This window comes from Vulpes lagopus, chromosome 12 (genome assembly GCF_018345385.1).
Source record: "Vulpes lagopus strain Blue_001 chromosome 12, ASM1834538v1, whole genome shotgun sequence".
Lineage (NCBI taxonomy): Eukaryota > Metazoa > Chordata > Mammalia > Carnivora > Canidae > Vulpes > Vulpes lagopus.
Genome location: NC_054835.1, coordinates 28,495,984 through 28,519,933, shown reverse-complemented (window position 1 = coordinate 28,519,933; position 23,950 = coordinate 28,495,984). Strand labels below are relative to the sequence as shown.

Sequence of the window (23,950 nt, the reverse complement as noted above, 5' to 3'; positions counted from 1 at the left end):
GAGGGTCATGGGTACCAATGAGAGGCCTAAAGTATAGCAAAAGCAGTTAAGAAAAAAAAGGGGGGGGGGGAGCAGGTAAGGGCATTAAACACGGTCAACAGGCAAAGAATACTGAGAAACCTCAGGCTTTCTTTCAAGGGACACTTGCTGCGCCAGGTCTAAAGAGCAAAAGTCGGCAACCCTCACACACCAGGACTACCAGCTTGCCTAGACCCAGGACAGCAAGACCCAAGGAAGCACACTAGAAAGGCTGCAATCCCAGAAGGCTAAAAGATGGGTAATGGGAAGCAGGAGTGCCTCTACTGCTCCGGCAAAGTGCTTACAGGGTTAAGTGAGTTCTTCCTGGGCCCATGTAAAAGGAAGAGGGACACAAGGCATCTGTCATGGGCTTAAGAACTTTCCTTAAGAACGTTCACGTTTATTGGCATTTGACCCAGAGTCCTACCCATGGGCTAGGGCACAGACCGGGTCTCCTACCCCCCATTCATTTCGGTCTCTGTCAGTACACAAGCCCAAACCACCCCACCCCCATCAGAAATCCAAAGGTAAAATGACTCAGGGACACGCTGTGCTCTCTCAACAGTCTGCTGAGTCTCAGAACTGGAGGGTGGGGAGTATCTGAAGTTCTGCTCCTTTAGTTCCAGAACAAAAAATAAGCAGATGCAAGAGGTGAGGAGCAAAGATGCTGGCGGCCACACATCTTGCTAGGTCTTTATAGCTGTGTCTCTGGATTTGTAGGCCACTCCTCGACTTTTCAGCTCTCGCACGATTCCTGCAGCAGGAAAAGAAACAGCTCTGTGAGGGGGGAAGATTCCAAAGGGCTAAGAAAGGTCCTTCTACTATCACTTTGGGTGGGGGAAGGGAGGAAGGAAGATAGGTGCTCCTCAGCAAACTGGAGTCCTAGACAGCTCATCAACTGATGATTCAGGCACACGTTTGGCCATGACTTGGTAAGAATGAGAAGGAAAAGGGAGCCCCGTTGTAGTCACTGCAACCAAGGGTCCTAGAGCCAAAATGCCTGGGTTCAAATTCTAGCTCCTCTCTTACTAGCAGGGTGACCCTGGGCAAGCTATTTAACCTCTGTGCCTCAGTTCCCTCACAGAGTTGGGAGGACTAGTGTGCAGTCACATAAAGGACTTCCAGGGAGCTTGGCGCAGTATGCGAACATCGGCTGCTGTTCTGATAATTACCTTGGGGAAGGCGGCCAGTGACTGACACTGCATATACACCCGGCTTAAAGTTACCTAGGAGAGAAGAAAAGAGATGGCAGTGAGAGAGAGTTAAGTCTAAAAACCAAATGGGGGTTTAAGCTAAAAAACGAAAGGAATGCTGCAACTCTAAGAGAGGAGCAATAACGTCTTTTGGCTACAGTGTTAAATGACAGGGCAAAGGACACTTTCCTCATGTTTCCTACAACCCATCTGTTTCATTTGGAGGCCACTTACCCGCTGATTTAAGACTGCCCCCACTAGACCCAAGAGACAGCAACAACACAGCTAGGCCAGGATAAGGAGAAAGGGAGACACTTACTGACTCGCTGCCACTTGGAGACCCAGCTGTCCTCTGGACTCATCATTGCAATGATTCTGGAAAGGGAAAAGAAGCAGAGTCAGCTGAGCCTCCCCTACTGGAGAAGAGAGAGATGGAGGAAAATGCCCACTTTACTCTTCCAGCCAGCAAAATAATTCTAGGAGAGGAAACGCAGGAAAAAGCCAAGTAGTGTCTCTACTAGAAAGCAGGGGAAACGGACTACTTAATGCTGGGACGGGGCTGATCCAAAGTTAGTACTGATGAAGGTTCTTTGCCTGCGAAGCATAGGTCAGTCACCATTCCCAAAGGACTAGCTCACCAGGCTCAAAGAACATCGGGAGCCCCAGCCCAGATTCTCTGGGAAACAGGACAGCTTTAAAAATACCTAACTACAGCCAACAGGACCACTAGGGGTCTGGGCCCCCAATGCAAACTGCGGGTAAAAGAAAACCATGGGTCCTCCTACCAGAAGTAAGTTAGACTTGGCCAAGCTCTGCCTCTGATGAGCTGTAGAGCCTAACACACATATGGAGACCACTCTCAGAATTTCATGGGATGAAACTCAAAGACTGAGCTCATACAGGAAAAACAACTAGCACAGAGTAGGTGCTAAATTAGCATTAGCTCTCTTTACTATCCTAATTGTTCTTCCCAGGATAGCTCTGATCCTAGTGCACAGGCAACAGAAAGGCCACTTAAGGGCTAGAAGGCTGCCACTGGAGCTTGACAGGTAAACATCACAGGCACTTTCAGAAGCTACAGAGGTCATTTCTGTCATTCATTCATTCAATCAAATGCTTGCTGACCACCTTCTGTGACAGGTCTGCTCTAGGACACTGACACCTGCCAACATTTACCTTCTCGATAACCATTCTCTCTTCTCTTGGCAACAATCTTGGATTCTTATTTGGGGAGCCTCCCTCCCCATCCAAATCCTACATACTCAGCCATCTGCTGTGAGTGGAACTGATCCCACTCTCCAGGGTGGTGAAGTAGGGTAACACCTACCCTGGCCTGGCAGTTTAGTAAGTAGTGTGTTTAAGCCCAGTTTGTGTGTAAATCCTTTTTTAAAAAAATATTTAAGGCACATATACAGGCCGCTCTCTGGACCAACAGTATGTTTTCTTCTGATCTTCATAAGCAACTTGTCTAGCCTTATAGTGCCTGTCACTCAACCTTATGATTTAAACTCAATAGCACCCCCACCATTCTCCAAACATACCCTGATTTTCCCACCCCATGATTTTGCTCAAGTCATTCCCTTCTTTAGTATGCTTTTTCTAAAATGTTCTTTTACCGCAATCTCCTCAGAGCTCCTGTACTTTTTTTTTAATTTTTAAATTTTTTTTATTTATTTATGACAGTCACACACACACAGAGAGAGAGAGAGAGAGAGAGAGAGAGAGAGAGAGAGGCAGACACAGGCAGAGGGAGAAGCAGGCTCCATGCACCGGGAGCCCGACGTGGGATTCAATCCCGGGTCTCCAGGATCGCGCCCCAAGCCAAAGGCAGGCGCCAAACCGCTGTGCCACCCAGGGATCCCGCTCCTGTACTTCTTAAAAGAGCCTGATTCACCTGGTATCTCCTCTGCTTCTAGCTGAGTTCATCTGGCCCTCCTCTGATCTCCTTTAGCCCTTGATATACCCATTTTCCAAAATCTAACTTGTGTCAGAATACACAAATAACTCAAATAACTCCTACAACTCAACAATAAAAAAGCCAAATAACCTACTTCCAAAGTGGGAAAAGCATTTGAACAGGTATTTTTCTGAAGATATACAAATGGCCAATAAGCACATAAAAAAGATGCTTAACATCACTAATCATCAGGGGAAGGCAATCAAAACCTCAACAATACCACTCATATCCAATAGGGTAGCTACTATCAAATCCTAAACAAAACACAAAACATAAGTAATAAATGTTGGCAAGGGTGTGGAGAAGCTGGAACCCCTGCACACTGCTGGTGGGAACATAAAATGGTGCTGCTGCTGTGAAAAACACTATGGCAGTTCCTCTAAATGTTAAACATAGAACAACTCAGCAATTCCACTTCTGGATATATACCCTAAAGAAGTGAAAGCAGGGACTTGATCAGATATTCGTAAACCCATGTTCATAGCAGCATTATTCATGACAGCTACAAGACAGAAGCAACCCAAGTGTGTAACAACAGATGAATGAATAAAATGTGGTATATACATATAATGGGATCACTCAGCTTAAAAAGAAAAGTTGGATGCATGCTAGGATATGGATAAACCTTAAAGATGTGATGCTAAATGAAATAAGTACAAAAGGACAAATATTGTATGATTCGACTTACATGAATTATCTACAATATACTTCAAATTCATACAGAAGGAGGGGCACTGGGTGGCTCAGTTGGTTAATCATCTGTCTTTGACTTAGGTCATGATTCTGGGGTCCTGGGATCCAGTCCCGTGTTGGGCTCCCTGCTCAGTGGAGAGCCTGCTTCTCCCTCTCTCTGTGCTGCTCCCCCTGCTTGTGGTCTCTCACCTCTGTCAAATAAAATCTTAAAAAAAAAAAAAATTCACACAGAGAGAAAGTAGAATGGTAGTTGGCAAGGGCTGTGGAGCAGGGAAAATTAGATGAAAAAAGTTCTGGAGACGGATGGTAGTGACAGCTACACAATGTGAAGATATTTAATACCACTGAATTCTACACTTAAAAATGGAGTTCGACAAGGGGCTCAATTCCAGGACCCTGGGATCATGACCTGAGCTGAAGGCAGATGCTTAACTGACTGAACCTCTGAGGAGCCCCTCTTTATTCATTTGTTAGCAATTTTGTTACAGTGCTAACAAATCAATGAAGGGACTGGAGTGTCTTAACTGTGCATATACGTGTGTAGGAAGTAAGGTTCCATGACAACAGCGTTTTTGCCCAATCCTTCATTCTTCCTTAGAGGAAGTCAAAGAAGGAATGGGTGGAGTTGGCCTCGCCTTGAAGGAAGTATAATAAGTACCGTGTTTGAGCCCAGTTTGTGTAAATCATCTTCTTAAAAAAAGATTTAGAGAGGAGAGAGCATGCAGGCAGTGGAGGGACAGAGGGAAAGGGAGAATCTCAAGCAGACTCCCTCCTCACAGAGCACATAGCCCAATGTGGGGCTCAATCTCATTACCCTGAGATCATGACCTGAACTGAAATCCAGAATTGGACGCTTAACTGACTGAGCCACTCAGGCATCCCTATGTGTAAATCCTTAATTGGCCTAGAGGCCAAAAGACACTTTATAATATCTTCTTAACCCCCAAAGAATACTGCCTTCTGGCTTCTACCTTAGGGGTAAAATAACCTGAGACCTAGCCACTTATGTTAGACTCATTTCCCCTTTTCCCAATTGGACAATCTCACCAAGGAAAACTTCTTATGGGGGCCTCTTAGATACATCTAAAAGCATCAGCTTTCAGGTAATAATTTACCATTACTGTACCTTACCTTACCTTCATTTTCAGGTAGTGTCATCATGCATTCAACAAACATTTATTAGCTCTCTGCCACCTTCCAGGCCCTGTGCCAGATCATTTTTTTTATTTTTTTAACTTATATACGTATATTTTAATCTATATACATAAAATATATTTAAATATATATATACATATATATATATACATATATATATATATATATGTATATATATATATATTAAGATTTTATTTATTTACTCCTGAAAGACACAGAGAGAGAGAGAGAGAGAGAGAGGAAGAGGCAGAGACACAGGCAAAAGGAGAAGCAGACTCCACGCAGGGAGCCCAATGCAGGACTTGATCCCGGTACTCCAGGATCATGCCCTGGGTCAAAGGCAGGCGCTAAACCGCTGAGCCACCCAGGGATCCCCCATTTCTTTTTAAAAAAATTTTATTTGTGGGTTGCCTGGGTGGCTCAATGCTTGAGCATCTGCCTTTGGCTCAGGTTGTGATCCCAGGATCCTGGGATCAAGCCCCACATCAGGTTCCCCACAGGGAGCCTGCGTTTCCCTCTGCCTGTGTCTCTTCCTCTCTCTCTGTGTCTCTCATGAATAAATAAAAATATTTTTTAAAACAATAATAATAAAAAAGAAATTATTTTATACTCTTTTCCCTTGTTCTACATCTTGTCAATCTAGTATATATTTCACTGTTAGAGCGTACTTGTTTGGACTAGCCACATCCTCAAAATAGCTTTGAGAACAACCAGGATTATAGTCTCAGTAGTCTGCTTCACATTTACTTGGTGGGGTGGGTATAGGAGGAACAAAGAAGCGAATGAAGGAATTTAAAGAAGCTTACCCATCAAAGGAAGAGCTGGTGCAGTCATATACCATCTCCCGGTTACCCTTCATCTGAAGGTATGCATCACAATTGTCACAACCGTCATATTCAAACTGGTCTATAGTCTGGGAGGGAGATAAAACGGGATAGGGATGAACATAAACAAGGCCAAAAGAAGAAGTAGCTTTCTCCATACTCTTACCTGGTCAAGTAGAAGGCTCCCCATGTTGGCTCTGTCTCATCAGGTTCCTCACCTACCACTCCCACAGCCCCATTCCTAAAGTTCCACCCTCAAGTCTTCCCTCTCTTGTTCCTAACAGCGTTTAACCTATTCCTTTTCCTAGTCCCCTCAGGGTCAGGCATCCTCTCTGATTACTCTCCTCAGCTGCAGATCCCCACCTTCATTTGACTCCCAGTGGCCTTCGGTTTCAACAGATGTTCACGGAACGTCTGTTAAGGATCAGACCTGTGCTGAGGATTCAAAGGCATGTAAGACTCCCTGCGTTCCTACAGACTTAAACGATGGCCTCCAGCAGCTTCCCACACCCCCTGCCGAACCCGGGGTCCTGGACCTTACTTTTCGCTAACCCCCATCCCCCTTCCACCTTTTCCCCCAACCTGGATCCCCCATCGTCCCTACAACCAGCTCCCCGAAGGACACCTTGACCAGCGAACACAGCAAACAAGCCCGCAGATGCCGCAGGTCCTTCGGCACCGTCTCCAGCGCCATCCTCTCCGACAAAACAACAGCAAAGGACTGGGCCTCGGATTCCTCAGCCGCCGGAAGTAAACATCGAATTACCCAGAATGCCTTCCACTTCCGGTACATCGGACTTCCTCTTCCGGTGTGGGAAGCCGGAAGGCCCAGCCCCTCCCCCCCCGCCTAAGGAGATGGTTTCTCCCGCCTGGAGGCGGAGCCAGCCGGCAGTCACCTGGGCCGGCGCGCGCACCCGCCACCTGGGCCGGCGCGAGGGCGAGGCCCGCGCGGCCGTTGGGCCCGTGGGCAGGGCCGTGGGGGAGGGGCGGCGCGGCTGGCGCCTGCGCGGGAGCGCGCCGCGGCGCGAGCCGGAAGCCGGCGGCGCGGGCCGTTTGATCCGGGCGGCTGGCGGCCGGCCGCCGCTCCCCTTCGGAGGTTCCCAGATGCCCGCTGAGATTCCTTTTTGTCTTCCCGTTTTAAAAGCGTAGGACCGGAGAGTCCGCTGTCTCCCTCTGGGTTCTCTCTGCGGAGCGGGAAAGAAATCGGGGACAGCCCCTCTGTTTCCTGGGAGCAGTGTAGGGTTTCCGCTTGCCGTCGGCGGGGATGCTGGCCTGGGAGCCCAGGGCGCGCAACAGGCGCATTTAATTATCATTTAATTTTTTAAAATGTATTTTCCTTGTTCCGGCTGATGATTTAGGCTTTGTGCAGCTTTTAGCATTGAGACAGTTCCTTTACTTGAGAACATCTGTGGGGGATAGCAGATCTTGTGTCTTTTTTTTTTTTTTTTCATCCTTTAGAAAGCAAGATACTTCTCTGCTCTCTGGTTCAAAGCTGGGCTACGGACAAGGACCGGCGCTGTGAAACCTTTCCAGAAGAAGGGGAAACGCGCTTTGTGAGGCCGGGAGCAAGGGCCGCCCAGGCTGTGTGGAATTCGTGGCAATTTAGCACCAGCCCTGGATCCTCACAGTCGCCCCACGAGAAGGCAGAGCACAGTGGTGTTTATCAGAGTTGGAGCTCCGGGATATAAATAGATGGTTTCAGACCCTGCTACTCTATCCTCCCAACCAGGCCTCCCAACCGAAACTGGCTTTTTCAAGGGGGCCTGCTGTTCGTGCCCGGGCTGTGCTGTGTTCAGATGGGCTCTGTGATGGGTTAGGGTGTCCTCCAGCCCTGGATACTTACTTCCCACCTCCAAACTTGCTTTCAGGCTGGTCTCGGGGGGAGCCCTGCAACACTTCTGTGAAGCAGGCCAATTTTATGGGTGGGAAAAGCGAGGGTATTTGCCCAAGGTCACAAAGTCACAGGAGTGTGAACTAAGAGGTACAATAATAATAATACCGATAATGACTGGACCACAGAATCTAGTCATGCTTCCTCTCCACCCTTCCTTGATCTCCCTAACCCATGCTTTTAGGAGCTTACAAGCCAATTCTTGTTACCTAGCCCACCACTCTGTTCTGTCCTGTCATAAATCAGAGCCTGGCCTCTGATACCAGAAATCACGTATTTATGTCAATGTAAACGATGAAATTGTTACCCTAGGTGATAGTCATGACAACAAAACCACAAGACCAGACCACATTTATGGATAAATATATTAGCAAATAAATACATTTCTCAACATAGTGCCTGATTCAAGCGTCTTTCTGTCTGGTTCAGATATAAATACCCATGTGGGTGCCTAGGTGCTACTTCCCCCACTGACTTTGAGGGAAGAAGATTCCCAGGTAGGGTCCTGTGCCCACTTTGCTCCCACATTCACATTCCAAATGGGATAATGCCTGAGGAGCCAGCAATGGTCCAGCTGCCCTGGGGTGAATATCACCCTCAGGAGGCCCCTCAGCCCTTGTCCACAGGGTACCAGCTACCCAGACCAGAGGTCTTGCATGTACAACCTCTTGCATGCACACCTTGCTGGGTGTCCCTGGCCTCTATGGCTTATAATGGGAAGCTGGGCCTTGGAGCCATCTAAACCCAAATGTCCCAGTTTGCTTTTCCTTTGTTTCCCCTGTTCCTCATCCCTGCTCTGACAGAAAACTCCCAGAGAAGAATCTGTTGTTGTCCTTGTTCAGCTGTAATTCTGTCTTTTCTACCTTCATTCTGTCCTCCCTCCCTCTTCTGGATGAAGTCCAACAGAAGTCCTATTCTTTCCACCTACTTTGGGACTTTGAGATAGGCAATCTCCAGGAAGGAATTATTCCCTCCCCACTACCCCTACTCCAAGCCCCCAGAGGAGCTGGAGCTGCTGGAGTGACAAGGGAGTTTGAGAGTCAGGTTTTTCATCCCTGGTTCTTCAAGGTGCTGCACCATTTTAGGGACAGGACTCTCCACACCCAGCTTCCCAGAGCCTCCCCTCAGACTTAATATAGGGGATCTGACAAAGACAAGAAGGTGAAAACATTCTCCCTGATGCACCAGGACAGGCATTGCCTGGAGAAGCTTCAGAGCCTCTCGTTTTAGGCTCAGGGCTCACCTATGTTCCTAATCCTTTTGCAAAGAAGGAAAATGATAAAAGCCATGGTTGCTGCTGATGCAGCAGCTTTACTGAGGAGTCAACACTGGTGTGCAGGACTCACCCAAGAAAGGAGGTAAGAAGGACCCAGTGGCAGGTATACACATGAAACTTGGGATGAGGAAGACCTGCTGGGCCTGGGGAAAGGAGCAGCACCTTTATAACACCTATCTACCCATACCTAGCTTCCTGCTCCTACAAAACAGCCTTTAAGGGAGCCAGCCCACATAGACAGTAGCTGGTTGCCTGGCTGGACACAGACTGCTGCAAGGCAGATGTATTCTGCACGCAAGGTCCAGAGCTGGGAGCAGGGCATGCCTCCTGCCACCCACCATCACCACTCCTCTTGCAGAGGTTCCAGGAAGTATGGCAAAAAAAAAAAAAAGAGGAAGTGTTTTCTGAGGTCCTTTCTTCTCTCAGGAGCAGGACTCTGTGCCAGGTAGGGCCTGAGTCATCTGGAGCACACTCTTGGTTCAAGCTAGGTCTGAGCATCTCACACAGCCTGTTCACACAGCTAGCTCTTCAATCTCCTCCTCTGAGCCTGCATTTAGAGAGAGGGGAGGAAAATGGTCAGTGAGGGTCAGGGCAGCCTCTTTCCTGTTCCACCTGCAAGTGAGTATGGCTGGGAGAGAACCATAGAGAGGGAGGAGCAAGGAATGTGTCCAGAAGGGGTAATTAGATTGAAAGCTGGGAGGGGCCCCAGTTGGGATACAGGGGAGGGAGGGAAGCTAAAGAAAGAGAAACATATATAGCAACCAATGTGTTGCAAATACTTACTATTTGCTCATTAATCCAATAAATACTTATTAAGCACTTGTGAATCTGACCTGTTACCATGTGCCACACTGAAGAATAAGCAGGGACTTGATGATCTTGTAGAAGAGAAGATGTGTATGCAAAGGGAAATTATGCAGTGTGACAGGACTGGATCATAAGACCTTTCCTGGGAAGGGGACAGATCATGTTCAAGTGGAGCAATCAGGAAGGGCTTCCTGAAAGTGAAAATAAATGAGCTGGTCCTGCAGAAATAGATAAGAATTGGATTTATGGGGGGTACCTGGGTGGCCCAGTGGTTGAGCATCTGCCTTTGGCTCAGGTCATGATCCAGAGGTCCTGGGATTGAGTCCCACAAGGGGCTTCTTGCAGGGAGCCAGCTTCTCCCTCTGCTTATGTCTCTGCCTTTCTCTCTGTGTCTCTCATGAATTTAAAAAAAACCCAAAACAAAAATAACTGGATTTATGGGAATAGAGAGGCAGCAGAACATTCTGGGTTATAGGGACTGCAAGAAGTATTTACTAGGTTTGGCTAAAGCATGGGGCTGGGGAAGGAAAGGGGAAGAGTGAAAAAGTTGGGGAAGGAAGACGGGCTAGCTGGTGCTAGAGTCTTGAAGGCTAAACAGGCTCAGTTTTTCTTTACTGTGGACAAAATAGAACATTTGGAAATTTCTGGACAGTTTATTTGAGGAAGATGAGACTGGCAGCAGTAGGTGAGCAGGGTAGCTGTGCTGCATGACTCTACGGGACACAATGCTGTATGTGCAGTGCCTAGCCTTCATGGCCCTGTAAGAGGGGAGGGAGGAGCTAAGAGCTCCTGCCTTGATCTTTAGGCTGCATCTAAGACATGGGCAGGGGCCATGAATTCTGAAGGAGAAGGTAAAAAAAAACTATCAGGGATAGAGTTAACAGAAACTGGCACTGACTGGATTTGAGGAACATGGAAGAGGGAGGCATTGAAACCAGTTCTAAGTATGGGAGAGAGAGGAGGCAGTGGTCAGGCACCAGCAGCCCTCAAAGCACACACATGATAGGGTCCAAATGGACCACCCACACATGGCCAAAGCTTGCTCTACATGGCTCTAAGGAAGTAATTATTTTCTCTGCTGTGACTGTGTACATGCCCATGACCCCACAGACCTGTATCTCCTGGTTGACAAGTTCCATGTCCTCAGAGCCTAGCCTGGAACCTAGCACATAGCAAGCATACAATATAGGAAGAAAAAAGGAGGGAAGTAGTGAATGAATGAATGAATGATAACAGCTGTTGGTCTTGACTGCAGGATTCTTAGATTGTGACGCCTTATATTTCAGGACCTCTGGGTTCCCTTTTGGGGTGCCCAGTGATAGCTGTAGGCAAAGAGCTGTGTCATCTACACCATGGGAGATGATGGGGAAAATGGGAAAGTGGAGGGGCTGCTCTGGAGGAGGAAGAGGAGGATTTGAGCAAGAGAAAACTGAGGATTTACATTATCACCATTGGTCATAATACAGTATCAGGGATGCACTTGAGGCCCAGGAAAATGTTGGTCTTATTAACAAGGGTGCTTAGAAGGGAAGCCTTAGTTGTTCTTTTACCCCAGGGGAAGAAGAGAAAACCTAAAGACCCACAGGGTTGCTGGGAGCCATCCATGATCTATCTTTCTTTTCATTCTTTTTCTTTTTCTTTCTTTCTTTCTTTCTTTCTTTCTTTCTTTCTTTCTTTCTTTCTTTCTTTCTTTCTTTCCTTTCTTTCTTTTTCTTTCTTTCTTTCTTTCTTTCTTTCTTTCTTTCTTTCTTTCTTTCCCTTTTTTAATTACATAGCTCTTCTCATATGGCCTACTGTTATGGATATCTGCAGTTATTTCTCCTACAAGATCTCATATTGCCTAGGATTATGGCTATCAGTAATTATTTCTCCTGCTGTACTCAAGAGCAAGGAACACTTCTTGGCCTTCTTTGTACTTAAAGCCAGATAATTGGTGGATCAGTCAGTTATGCATATGACTCTTGGTTTCGACTTAGGTCATGATCTCAGGGTCATGGCGTGGAGCCCCCAGTCAGACTCTATTATTAGCAGGGAGTCTGCTTGAAGATTCTTTCTCTCTGCCCCTCCCTACTCTCTCATAAATCAATCAATCAATCAATCTTTAAAGCTGATCATTGAAGTGTATGCATTGGTACAGCTTTACTAATTATTAAAATATTGAAACACTTACATTTGAGCTGTTGCCCAAACCCCCCCAAGTGCTTTCTGATATTTCATCTACACTGGCACTTCCCCCTGAGACCTCCCTATGGTCTGGCAACCACAAGAGTAACACCTGGCAGAGTCAGAGTACTTCAGCCAGTATCCTACACTATGCTTGTTGTTCAGTATTTTGAATGTTACCCCATTTGTACCCTTCTCAGCTTCTGTCAACCTGTTATTGGCTGACTTCACCCATTCTACAATAACCTCTAGTTATCCTCTCCCCACCACACCCTCTTCCCCTGAAAACTCACCAGGCTGGGCTGGCGGCACCTGGCAGTGTGGGTAAGGGCATGGCCTGCCCTCTGGGGTGCCAGAACTCCATTCAGAAGGCCCCTCTCCTGGCGGGTGTGGACCCAGGGACTGGCGTGGAGTCAGACACAACCACACTGGCTGTGAACTTGAGTAACAAGGGCCTGAAGAATCTGGTAGCAGCCTCCTGTCGAGGCCTGGAGGTCCAAAGATCAGTGGGTGGGCCTCTGGGGACCAAGGGTATGCCAGGTTGGTACCATAATGGGGAAAAATCTGGCAACCTGGGTGTGCAGTCAAGTCCTGGGGCTGAGAGGCTGGTGGGGGCTCTGAGAGGCCCCCCCGCCTTTTCCTCTGTGGGTGTCGAACAGGGAGGCTGGATTTCTGCAAATGTAAGAGGCTGCTGGGACTGGAGTTGGTGGCATCGGCTGGGCCTGGGGCTGCCTCCATGTGGGCCCTGGACCTTTGTGGGTTGGAGAGCTGCCCTGAAGGGGCAGTTGGGTGGGATCTGGCAGCTTGCTGATGAGGGGAAGGTGGCTCTGGCTGGGGCTGTGTCTGAGGAACGGGAGGCCTGGCCTGGAGGGCCCCAGTCTCTGGGCCAGGCTTCCGGCCATGCCATTGGAAGCGTTTTTTGTAGTGGTGATGCCGGTGGCGGTGGTAGTGTACATGGCTGGGAGCCTGGGCTTCCCCTGTGGGCACCACTGAGTCCAAAGAACGGGGCCGACAGGTCACACTAGGCTGAGTCTCCTCCCCCCGCAGCTCCCCCTCTGGGCTGCAGTATACCAAGGGGTCAAAGTCACTGCTCAGGGAGCTGCGGAAGGTAGAACTGCTGCCGTGGATGCCCTGAAGACTGATGTCCGTGCAGTTTACCACTGAGTCACTTGAAGAGCCATGGCAGGGCCCTGAACTGGAGTCACTGGCTGGCCCATCTGCCAGGTAGCCACTGCGTTCTGTGCGGTAGCTTTCTCCAGAGCCGCTGCTGTCATGAGGCCTGGCCCGGCGTGGGGGTGCTGGGCAAGCAGAGGGATGCTGTGAGGTACATCGGAGGTGGTTCAGTCCCCAGCCTGGCGCATAGGGGTGCTGGGCCACTGCCAGGCGCTGCTGCTCACCCGGAGCTCTGGGATGTGCAGCTCTGGGGAGGCGATGGTGCCGGGGGGCTGTGCCTGGCTCCTGTGATGTTAGGAAGGGACCAGGTCGTGGAGGCCGAGACACTGCACTCCGGGAAGGGCCCAAGAGGTAGGCAGCAGGTAGGTGGTAGTGGGCATGGCCAGGATGCTGCCGAATGAGGTGGAGTCTGCGGCCTGGTTCCTGGTAAGATCGAGAGGGTCCCAGGGACTGAGAAAACGAATCTCCCTCTGGAAGAAAAAGAACCAAGAGCATAGATGTTTGCCTCCATAAACCTATGGAGGGTGTATTCAGAAAAGTATGGCTGTAGCACACCTATTGGAGCCCACATAGCCTGTGTGTTCAGTCAGAGTTGGGGGACCAAGCACATTCCTAATCTGCCTGTGGCCCGAGGCACCCTGGGCTCCTTCTAGACATCCCTCCTGGGGAGCTCCCCTGTGCATGTCCTTCCCTACTCCTCCCACCAGTCCATGTGGGGCTCTTTCACTCAGGGCCCCCACTAGCCCCTGGTGTACCTTTGGGTAAGTTAGAAAAAGGCTCTCTCTCCTCAAGATACTTTACTTTCATCTTTTAGGAAATTTTCATAATATCCTGGTTTAGTTAGAATAAGATACTTTATTGCCAGAAAATCAAAATTATAAATATACAAGCTACCCAGACTTGGAATCAACAAGGTTGTCATAAAAATACAATTTTGAAAGTAGTAAGTTTACAAGGTGAATGGTGTCCCCTCCCCCCCTTCATCTTAGGCACTCTTGAGCAGTGCACAGCTTAAAGAATGATAAGGGCAGACCTGTTTTCTCCCCAGCCTCAAGGCAGAACCTCTCGTCAAAGGGCTGCCTTGTCCTAGAACCATTTGGCTGAACATACAGGAGTGTTTGGCCCCCCTCCTACCTATGATGTTGAACATGCAGAGAGGGCACGTCCGATGCTGATGTAGCCAGGGGTCCACACACACACGATGGAACTCATGGAGGCAGGAAATGATCCGTAGCTCCTGCAGAACACAAGGGGGTCCAAACCAAAGTTATCTGTCAACAGCAGCAACCAGGATTCCCCTGACTCCCTCTGGCTTCTCCTTCTTATAAAATACCACATAACAGAATAGAAACAGTAAGGGCTTTGGTATCAGGTAAACCTGGATTTTGCCACTTAGCTGAATGACCTTGGGCAAGTTCATTAACAGATAATTTCTGCTCTAAAAGGAAGATTAAAAAACCTAATCTATCCCCACCCTGCATTGTCATGAGGCTAAAATGAGATAATGCATCCAAAGTGCCCACTGCAGAGCCTGGCACACATGGTACACACTCAACACACAATAGTTCTCTTTCCCTGGAAGACCAGAAAAATAACCGGACCTCAAGGCTGTCCCCTATCTCTACTTCATGGAAGATATATAGGACACAGATGCAACCAGAGCACCCACATCAGCCTTAAGTGCCTCCTCCAGCCTCCCGAGCTACTGCTTCTCTCCCCAGCCTGGTCATAGAGGTCAACCACAAGCTCTGCCTTACCTGGCCCTCAGAGAACTCCTCCAGGCAAATGGCACACACAGGGGCAGAGTTACAGCTGCTACTCGAGTCTGGCCACTCAGCCCGAGCCCTCTTGCAGCTGGCCCGGTACCTCCTGGTGGCCAGCTGGCTGATGGCCCAGGCTGTTCGCTGTTGAAGGGGATCCTGGGAAGATGGGTGGGGCTCAGAAGAGGTAAGGGCTCCTTTTCCCTCACATGGGATCTCGGGACTTTGGTGTATACTCGGTTCCCAGTCACACAGTTAGATCACATGGTCAATTGACAACCCCTAGGAGTCTGTCCCCTTCAAGCTCATACATGGCTCTGCCAAGTAGGCCAAGTCCTCCCACCCCACTCCCTCATTCTACTATTAAGCTCTCTTTTCCTCGATGACCCAGGAGAGAAAATTTTCATCCAACTGTCTGCTTGACATCTTAACTTAGATATCTAATAGGCCCATTAAACTGAATTCCTAATCCCATTAACTTCCCAACACCACACCCATCCTCTTCGCTTAAAACTTACTACTTCTGCTCAAAATTCTCCGGTAGCTTCCCTTTCACTCAGAGTGAAAAACACAGTCCTGCCCATGGCCTCAATAGTCCAGTCAACTCCTGTCCTCACCTTCTTCTCCGCCCTCTCACTCACTCTCTTCTGGCCACATGGCCCCCTAGCTGTTCCTCAGACATACTGGGCACACTTCTGCCTCAAGGCCTCTGCCTCTACTGTGCTTCCTGTCTGATCACACTCCCCAGATTTCTGCACATACCACCCCCTTCACCCACTTAGGGTCTTTCCTGTAAATGTCATTCTCTCAGTGAAGCCTTCTCTGGCTTTGCTTTTAAAAAATAACCCTGTCCCTTTATATTCCCTCTTCCCTCTTCTATTTTATTTTTCTCCCTGGCACATACCACCATCCAAAATACTACATATTTTATTTATTTTGTTTATTGCTTGTCTCTTCCCAATAGAATAAAAGGTCCCTGAGGGAAGGGATTTTCTGTCTTTTTGTTCACTGTTCCAACAGCTGGAACAGTGCCTGACCCATATGAGGAGCTGTCTATATTTGCCGAGTAAATAAATGAATAGGTCAGCCTATGTGAAGAAGCTGCTGGAGATCAACAAGTTGGATGCCAGGGTGTTTAGACATAAACTATTTCAAGAGCATAAGGTACCTTCTGTCTTCCCTTTCCCCTTCCTGCTCTTTATCCTCCCTCACACATGAACATGCCCACTTCCACCAGGGAACCCTCCCTGCTCACCGGCCTGCTGTGTTGAGGGCGGCACCGGATACGCAGCACTGAAGCCAGGATGACCACAAAGATGGTGCCCACCACTGTCAGGAGGATCCACACATCATAATCTGGCTAGGGGAGTGAGCAGAGATGGAAAGAATCATGCTTCTGGAAGGAGCCAAATTGGGAGAAACTCAGGTATCCAGGAAACAGACAGCTAGAGGTCCCCTCAAGTCTTCCAGCAGAGGGGATGAGGTGGGGAGGAGCCTGTAGGTGGAGTTAGGTGGTCCCTCTCTGTCCATGGGCACTCCTGGGAGAGGATCCTCCAGATGTCAGCTGTGAGAGGTACTATGTGAAGACCTGTATGCTTGGGGGAAAGAGGAAAGGGACCCCTCTGCTTAGTGAGAGCCTCCCAGTGACCAGCTGGGTGAGATTTCTCGCCGGTGGAGAAACACCAGCCAGGGTATCAGACACTGGGGGCAGGACTTCATTCTGGCTCTGCTACCCTGTGCCCCGAAACCACAGAGCTGAAAACAACTTTAGGACTCAGCTGGCCTAACCTATTTGTTCTGCAGATGGAGCCCAGAGGGAGAAGAAACTCATCCAGAAGTACACAGCTGGGGATGAAGTTGAACTATAGGGTTTCTAAATTCTCTTTAGCTCTAGGAGTCCAAGGACTTCCGATGGGAGTTGCCATGGAACAAGGAGGTGGTGAGAATGGGTGCTAGGGCAGGGTCTGGAGATCTGGCATGCTTACCCAGGTTGGGGATTCCTTCAGTTCAATCCTAACATGAGCCTTTCGGTTCTTGTACACAAACTCCATCAACTTCTCAGCATCGTTACCCCAGATCAATACCACTGGCCAAGTCAGCCCCAGGGGCTGCTGCAGCTGTGGGAAGCAAAGTGACCACAAGGGCTGTTGTGTCCTGACTCGTCTTTCCCCAGGTAACTTTATCTCCCTTCATCCAGCAACCTCTTCAAACATCCCAATGTCCCTGGGTACCTGCTCAGCAGCTGCTCGATCCTCAGTGATGTCAAAAAGGACAGCACTAGCTCCTCGCTCCCCTGCCATCCGGGCCTGCAGGGACACACAGCCAAGGTCCACGGGGGTCAGAGGAGGACACAGCCCATTCATGCACTGGCCTCACCCTCACATGTTCATCCCCTCCTAGGACCATGCACACACAGTATCCCAGCACATTCATATGCAACACATGCAAGGGGGCAGTGGGACTAGGATCCCTGTCCTGCCCTGAGCTCGCCCAGCTCCCACTGCCTTCAAGGACAGCATCTAATCCTTCCTTTTATAATCGAATAAACCCTTAACAAGTATTTAGTAGGTGCCAGCTAGTGGACTAGGCTCTAGAGCTAAGGACAAATAAGGCCTCTCCCTACCCTCAAAGTACCACAAGTCTACCTTCACTAAGGAGTGTGAGAACAGAAAGCAGGGAATGACCAGCACCCCCAGGGAGCAGAGAAGGGTGACCAGTCCCCAGTAGAGAGAGGGAGAAGGGGAGAAAAGACAGGTGGGGAGCTCCTTCAGAATAGAGCTGGGCTTTCCAAGGTTCAACCCTGCCTGACGAGAGAAACCCCCTCGTCATCTCCCAGAGGCCGGGGACCCTGCTGCCCACCAGGGTTTCTCCATGGCAGAGCCCCAGACTCAGCCAATCTCTTGGTGTCTCTCTCTCCCTGACACACTCTAGTTTGCCAATACTTCCTGGCTCCAATTCAAGGCCTTAATGGAGTCCCCGACCAGTGTTTCATCCCCGCATCCCCTTCCTGAGGGTGGCACTGGAGACTCCATGGGGATAGACCTGGACCTGAGGGGCTGTTCGCACAGGGTGCAATTGTGCATGTGTGCGCATGCGTGCTTGCCAAGGCTCCAAGAGCAGACTTGGGGTAGCAGAATCTAGCCAAGCACGCAGAGCAGAGCAGAGCCAAAAAGAGAGAGAGAGAGAGAAAAAAAAGCAGGAATCTAGAAGCCCTGGGTGTGGGGTGAGAGAAGGGAGATAGGAGCAGGGGGTGGGGTGAAGGTGCAAGGGCAAAGGAGCAAGATAGATACTGTCCTGCCTTGTGTCAGGCCTCCCTGCCCAGTGTAGCCACTCTCCAGCCTTTTTCCCCAAAGCAAAGGCTCAATTGTCCTGTTATCAGGCTGGGACTTCATGCCTCTGGGGGCCTGCTGAGTCTTTGGGGCTTTGCTGCAGGCAATGAAGGAGTTAACCCCTCTGCTAGCAGTGGTGGCAGGAAGAGGAGTCAGTGCTGGAGCTTACTCACACTCTTAGTGCTTTGATCTCTGCTTTCCTTCATGGGGAAAGCCTGTCTGGGCAGGTCTCCTGCCAGGCAGGCCAGGGGAGTGGCTCCTTGCTCCAGCTCCTCACTCCCCAGGAGGCAGCAGGGGCCCGGGGGCCCCTCACCAACAGTCAGCCTATTGCCTGGGGAGCCCTGGAAGGTGGTGGAGACACTCAAGTGGGGCCCTGTTTTGTCAGGAGGGTAACTTCTCCCCCTTCCTCCTTCCCTCCCTCCCTCTCTGAGTTACTGAGGAGTGGATTGGGCCCTCTACCAGCACCCAGGCCCAGCCCAGGCCCAGGCTCCCCAGCCCAATTGGCTGGAAATTCACAGTACTCCAGAAGGGAATTGCTGAAGAAATTGAGAGATCACAGGCTTTGTTGTCCTCCTGCCCATTTACTGCCAGGAAGTCCACCCCAATTAGGTGACCCCAGGCAAAAAGAAGCTCTCCAACTTTCAGAATCCCCCAAGCCAGGGCATGGGAGCAGCCCCAGAGGATGAGGAGAGGGGCTCCTACTGCTAGTGTCACAGTTTAGGACTCGGTCAGGGCATGGGGAGGTCACCCCAGTAGTCAAAGAATTAAGACTGCTGGATCCTGCATGCTGCCAATGCCTCAGTTTTCTCATGCCCAGATTGAGACCCTACACCCAGCCCAGCTTGGAAGAGCATGAGGGAAGGGCACAGTCTTCCTTCTCCAGAGATTTTCTTACCCCCCCTCCCCCGCTTTGAAGGATTGGGATAGGAACAGTGGAAAGTAATTACCCTGATGTTCAAACACCCCAGCCCATTACAGCCCATAATTACAAAGTTGTAAAAGAGATCAAAGAAAGAGTACTGGCCGACAGGGGAAACAAACAGGACTTTTAGGCAGTGGGTACCTGTGTCCAGAGTTCTAGGAATCAAAAAAGCAAGACTTGGGGCCAGATGGCAGCCCATTCTGAGGCTGTCCATGCTTCCTTCCAGTCCACGTGCACCCAAGAAAGTGGGAAAGAGGGAGAAAAAGAAGCACTTCTTGGGAGACTGGAATCTGAAAGGCAGAGTGGGTGGGTAGGCCTTCTGCCTGGGAAGACTGGGCTCTAGAAAAACAACCCAGAGATCTCTTTGGGAGCTGCAAAGAGCCAGCCAGAGCCAGCCAGCCCCTTTGCTTGCTGCTCATGGCCTTCAGCAACCAGAACGAGTACCATGTAGGATTTGTACACTACCCTCTACACTTCTCTGGACTATAGGTTTCCTCTCTAGACACAGTAACAGTCTCTGTAACCTCTTCCTCATCAAAGACTTATTGAGTACTTACTGTGCCCAGGGCACCAAGCCAGGGAAGGCCAGGGCCTTTAGAACAACTCATCATCTAGTTATAGAGACAAAGTATGTACAAAAGATAATGCTGATAACATTCTAGATTACAAATGAATAAAATAGACCAGTAGTTCCCAAATCTTTTTTTCTTTTTTCACTGAGGAAAGCCCTTGCCTCCACTCTCCCCACTACACACATTCACACACACACACACACACTCTCACACACTCTCACACACAATCTGACACAAATCTTCAATCACAAAACAGAGAAAAGTGAGCTGAATTTGAGCTGAAGTTAAGAGCAAACCTTGGTTTCCCCCTTCCCACAAAGCACCTCCATAAACCTTGTGTGTACAGCATGGATAGAGACCTTGAAAGCATCCCAGAAGAGCTGGATTCCTGCCCCTAATAGACTAGCTGGACTGAACCAGTCAGGAAAGATTCAATAGAAGAGGTGGAATTCATTCGGGCTTGAAAGCAAGGGTTGGAGGAAGTAGAAGAGATATAGCCTTTATTGAGACCTACTCAGCTCACACTGCTCAAGTTTGAGTCCTGGACTTGCTACCGAATATTAGCTGTGAGACTTTGAGCATGTCATGTAACCGCTTTCTTTTCTGTAAACTGGGGATAATAAAAGGATCTACTTCACAGGGTTGTTTTGTGGACTGTATAAGTTAATCCATGTAAAGCCCTCTAATAGTACCTAGTACATACATACTCAGTGTCCCTTAAGCATTATTTATGGTCATATCAGCTATTACTACATGCTTTGGGTACCTAATTTCATTTACTCCTCACAACTCTATAAGAGTCATCCAGTTTTAAGTTGAGGAAACTGAGGCTCAGAGAGACTGAACAACTTGCCCAGTGTCACACAGCTAATAAGCAATGGAGGCAGGATTCCCACTCAGGATTTCAGTCTTCCAAGTGCATGGTTTCTAGGTAGTGGTCTCTATGGTAAGAGAGACAGGGGCTCATGTCCAGAGCCAGTTTATTTCACCCAGTAGAAGGCTACTGCTTTAGTCCAGGCATGAGGCGATCAGGACATGGATAATCACAAGGATGGCTGTGGAGTTGCTAATAGAGAAACAGAAACTGGGTGGCTCAGTCAGTAAGGGGCTGCCTTTGGTTCAGGTCATGATGCCCATGTCAGGCTCCCTGCTCATCAGGGAGTCTGCTTCTCCCTCTCCCTCTGCTGCTCCCCCTGCTTATACCCTCTCTTTCTCAAATAAATAAATAAAATCTAAAAAAAAAAAAAAAAAAAAAAGAAAGAAAGAAACCAATTTGGATGACTAGATAGCAGGAGGAGGTTGGTGGTGGTGACAAGAACAGAACAGTCCAGAAAAAATTATGGTGAAGGTCTTAGAGAAGATCGAGAGAAGTAACAATGAAAGAAAAAAAAAACCAATCTTGTTAACTATAAAAGCATAAGATGATGATGCCAATGATGACAACGGTGATAACTGTAATCATTTATTGAGTGATTCCTATGTGCTTACATGGGGCTAAGAGCTTCCATCTGTACTGTCTCATTAAATACTTATAACTACTTTATGGTGTAAGTCCCATTATTATTTCCCTTTTACAGATGAGGAAACAAGAGGCCCAGAGAGGTGAGCTAAAATGTCCAGGTCACACTGAGGGGCAGTGGAGATGCCAGGCTTCAGACCCAGGGCTGTCTAACTCAAGAGCCCCAGCTCTGTTGATGGTAATGACACCACTAATGCTAATCGATATACCAGAGCAGAGCTGATTCAAGTTAGCAGTTTTCAAACTTATCATTAAAACCCACCTTTCCCCTATCACTTCCCCTGAGGGGGAAGTATGTATTCCCCTACCAAAATATATGTATTTTTTATTTTTTAAGCTTTTAAAAAGATTTTATTTGAGAGAGAGAGAGAAGGTGAGCATGAGCATGGGAGAGGGGCAGAGAGAGAGGGAGAAGCATCCCAGGATCATGACCTGAGCCAAAGGCAGATGCTTAACTGACAGAGCCACCTGGGTGCCCCAAGCCATATATATATTTTTTATGTTTTTACCAAACTAACTGCATGTATTATGTACAATTCATCTTCCTATGAGAAAACTTGTAACTAAAAGCAACAAATAAATATCTAGTTAAGCTGCAGGACTTAGGAAATATTGGAAGTAGTTCACAGACCTCCTTTGGGCTGGGGGATCCCAGGTAGGAGCTGCTTGGTGAGGTCTAAGGATGAGACTTGAGGGAAGCCTTGGACCCCACCAGCTGGAGACCATGGGGCTAGGGCACTCCCACAGAGATGAGGGAGAAGCCTGGTTTGAAGAAGCTGAGGAGTGAGTGGGGGGTGGCGGGGAGGAAGCATGAGCAGTGACCGCAAAGGCTGTGGAAGAAAAACAGGTCCCCAGGCAGAAGCCAAGGTGCTTCTTCTAAACCCCTAAGGGTTTTTTGTTTCTGTGTTTGTTTTAGTTCAGGCACTATTGGTACTTGACATACATCATTTTTATCCTCGCAGTGATCACTGGGGTAGAAAATAAAAGTCCCATTTTATGGTGGAGGAAACAAAGGCACAATATGGTTAAGTACCTCAAAGAGCACCAACCACATGCTCCTTGCTTCCTAGCGTTTGTGCACATGCCTCATTTATCCCCCAGGAGTGTGATTCTCCAGGGACGAGAAGAAAACCTCCCAGGTGGATGGCGACCTCACAGGTGGCCCAGTGTTCACACGTATGTGACATCAAAACCTCCCGGGTGGATGGCGACCTCACAGGTGGCCCAGTGTTCACACGTATGGGACATCATACATTACACTGCTCTAGAAGAACAGTGGAGCTTCTCTGAGCCCCTCCTCCCCCATCTCCCTCTCCCCACCCCCAACCTCTGCATCTTACACTCATACACACACACACACACACACACACACACACATACACACTCTGCACTCACATTCATACTACCAAGCACTAGGCACTCATCTACCAAATGAATAAATGAATGGCATTTGCCCCTATTCTGTAAGGCAAGGGAAATCTAATAGCCAAAAGCAGGGTAGCTTCAACCTAACAAAATTCTGTTGCCATTAAGGACCCACACAGTCTTTTTTCCTTTTCTTTTTTTAAAGATTCATTTATTTGGGGGGGGGGGGAGGCAGAGAGAGAGAATCCTGACCCAGACTCCCCACTGAGCAGGGAGTCTGATATGGGGCTCCACGCAGGGCTTCACACGGGGCTTGATCTCACCACCCTGAGATCATGACCTGAGCCAAAATCAAGAATCAGCCACTTAACCAACTGAGTCACCCAGGTGCCCAAGACCCACCCAGTCTTGTCTAGAAACCTCACTCTCCGGCTCTTCCAAGAAACCTCACTCTCCGGCTCTGTCCTGGCCCCTATTTCCCACATCTTCCCGTAGCTCCCTTCTGCATCAGTTATGGCCAGGCTGGGGAGAATATCTTCACCCACCTGTGGGTGCCACATTCACAATCCTGTCCACATTCCTGCCCCCTCCAGGGGTCAGGTAAGAACCCAGGTTGTTTCCTTGAGACTCCTGGCTCAGGAAACAGACCTCAAGAGGATCAGGAAATCCCTAGGGGGACCTAGGTACAAAGAGCAAATGCACTGGTTGGGACTGTCCGCTTCTTCCACCATGTGGGGAGCTGGACCCCTCCCCGCAAGTTGATTTGAGTATTATACACAGAATCTGACTACACTCTGGCTTATGTCACCATGAGAATCTCCATATACATCCAGGGTTCCCAGCCAGAATGGGAGGCAACAGAGAAGAGAGTAACAGCTCAGGTTTGAGAACTAGACAAGGCTCAGTTCAAATTGTAGCGCCACCCCTTTCTAGCTATGTAACCCTGGCAAGGTACTTAGTTTTCTTTTCTTTCTTTTTTTTAAGTTCCTTTATTTATTTATTTATTTATTTATTTATTTATTTATTTAGTAATCTCTACACCCAACGTGGGGCTTGAACTCACAACCCTGAGATCAAGAGTCACATGTTGCTCCAACTGAGCCATTTGGGTGCACCAGTTACTTAAGTTTTCTGATCCTCACTTCCTCATATGTCAAATGGGGAATAAAAGTGTCTAGCTTTCCTGATTGCTGTGCAAAGTAAATGAGATAATATATAAAGAATCTGTCCCACCTGGCACATGGTCAGCACATGGAAAACAGTCACAAACATTAGAGCAGAGATCACAAATGCAAATGTTCACAGGGCCTTTGCAGTAGCAGGCCAGTGAGGA

General features: G+C 48.7%; 2 protein-coding genes across 9 annotated transcripts in view; both read right to left on the bottom strand.

Annotated features, from left to right (window-relative positions):
* Positions 1-381: 381 nt before the first annotated feature.
* SUPT4H1 (SPT4 homolog, DSIF elongation factor subunit) lies at positions 382-6,626 on the bottom strand. Its single transcript, XM_041725517.1, has 5 exons — positions 6,466-6,626; positions 5,823-5,929; positions 1,531-1,586; positions 1,191-1,244; positions 382-772 (listed from the first exon to the last, which is right to left on the bottom strand). Exons 1-5 carry the CDS (start codon positions 6,532-6,534, stop codon positions 705-707), a joined length of 354 nt encoding a protein of 117 aa, XP_041581451.1. The 5' UTR covers positions 6,535-6,626; the 3' UTR covers positions 382-704.
* A 1,451-nt stretch (positions 6,627-8,077) lies between these two features.
* The window catches only part of RNF43 (ring finger protein 43), a 63,981-nt gene continuing 48,108 nt past the window's right edge, over positions 8,078-23,950 (bottom strand). For all 8 annotated transcript variants that reach the window (XM_041725508.1, XM_041725509.1, XM_041725511.1 and 5 more), the window contains 7 exons: positions 17,142-17,216; positions 16,896-17,027; positions 16,166-16,270; positions 14,908-15,069; positions 14,285-14,387; positions 12,271-13,620; positions 8,078-9,554 (listed from right to left, as the gene is read on the bottom strand). In XM_041725508.1, coding sequence (XP_041581442.1) covers positions 9,520-9,554; positions 12,271-13,620; positions 14,285-14,387; positions 14,908-15,069; positions 16,166-16,270; positions 16,896-17,027; positions 17,142-17,216 — 1,962 coding nt within the window. In that variant the 3' untranslated portion in view covers positions 8,078-9,519. The remainder of the gene's footprint in view (positions 9,555-12,270; positions 13,621-14,284; positions 14,388-14,907; positions 15,070-16,165; positions 16,271-16,895; positions 17,028-17,141; positions 17,217-23,950) is intronic.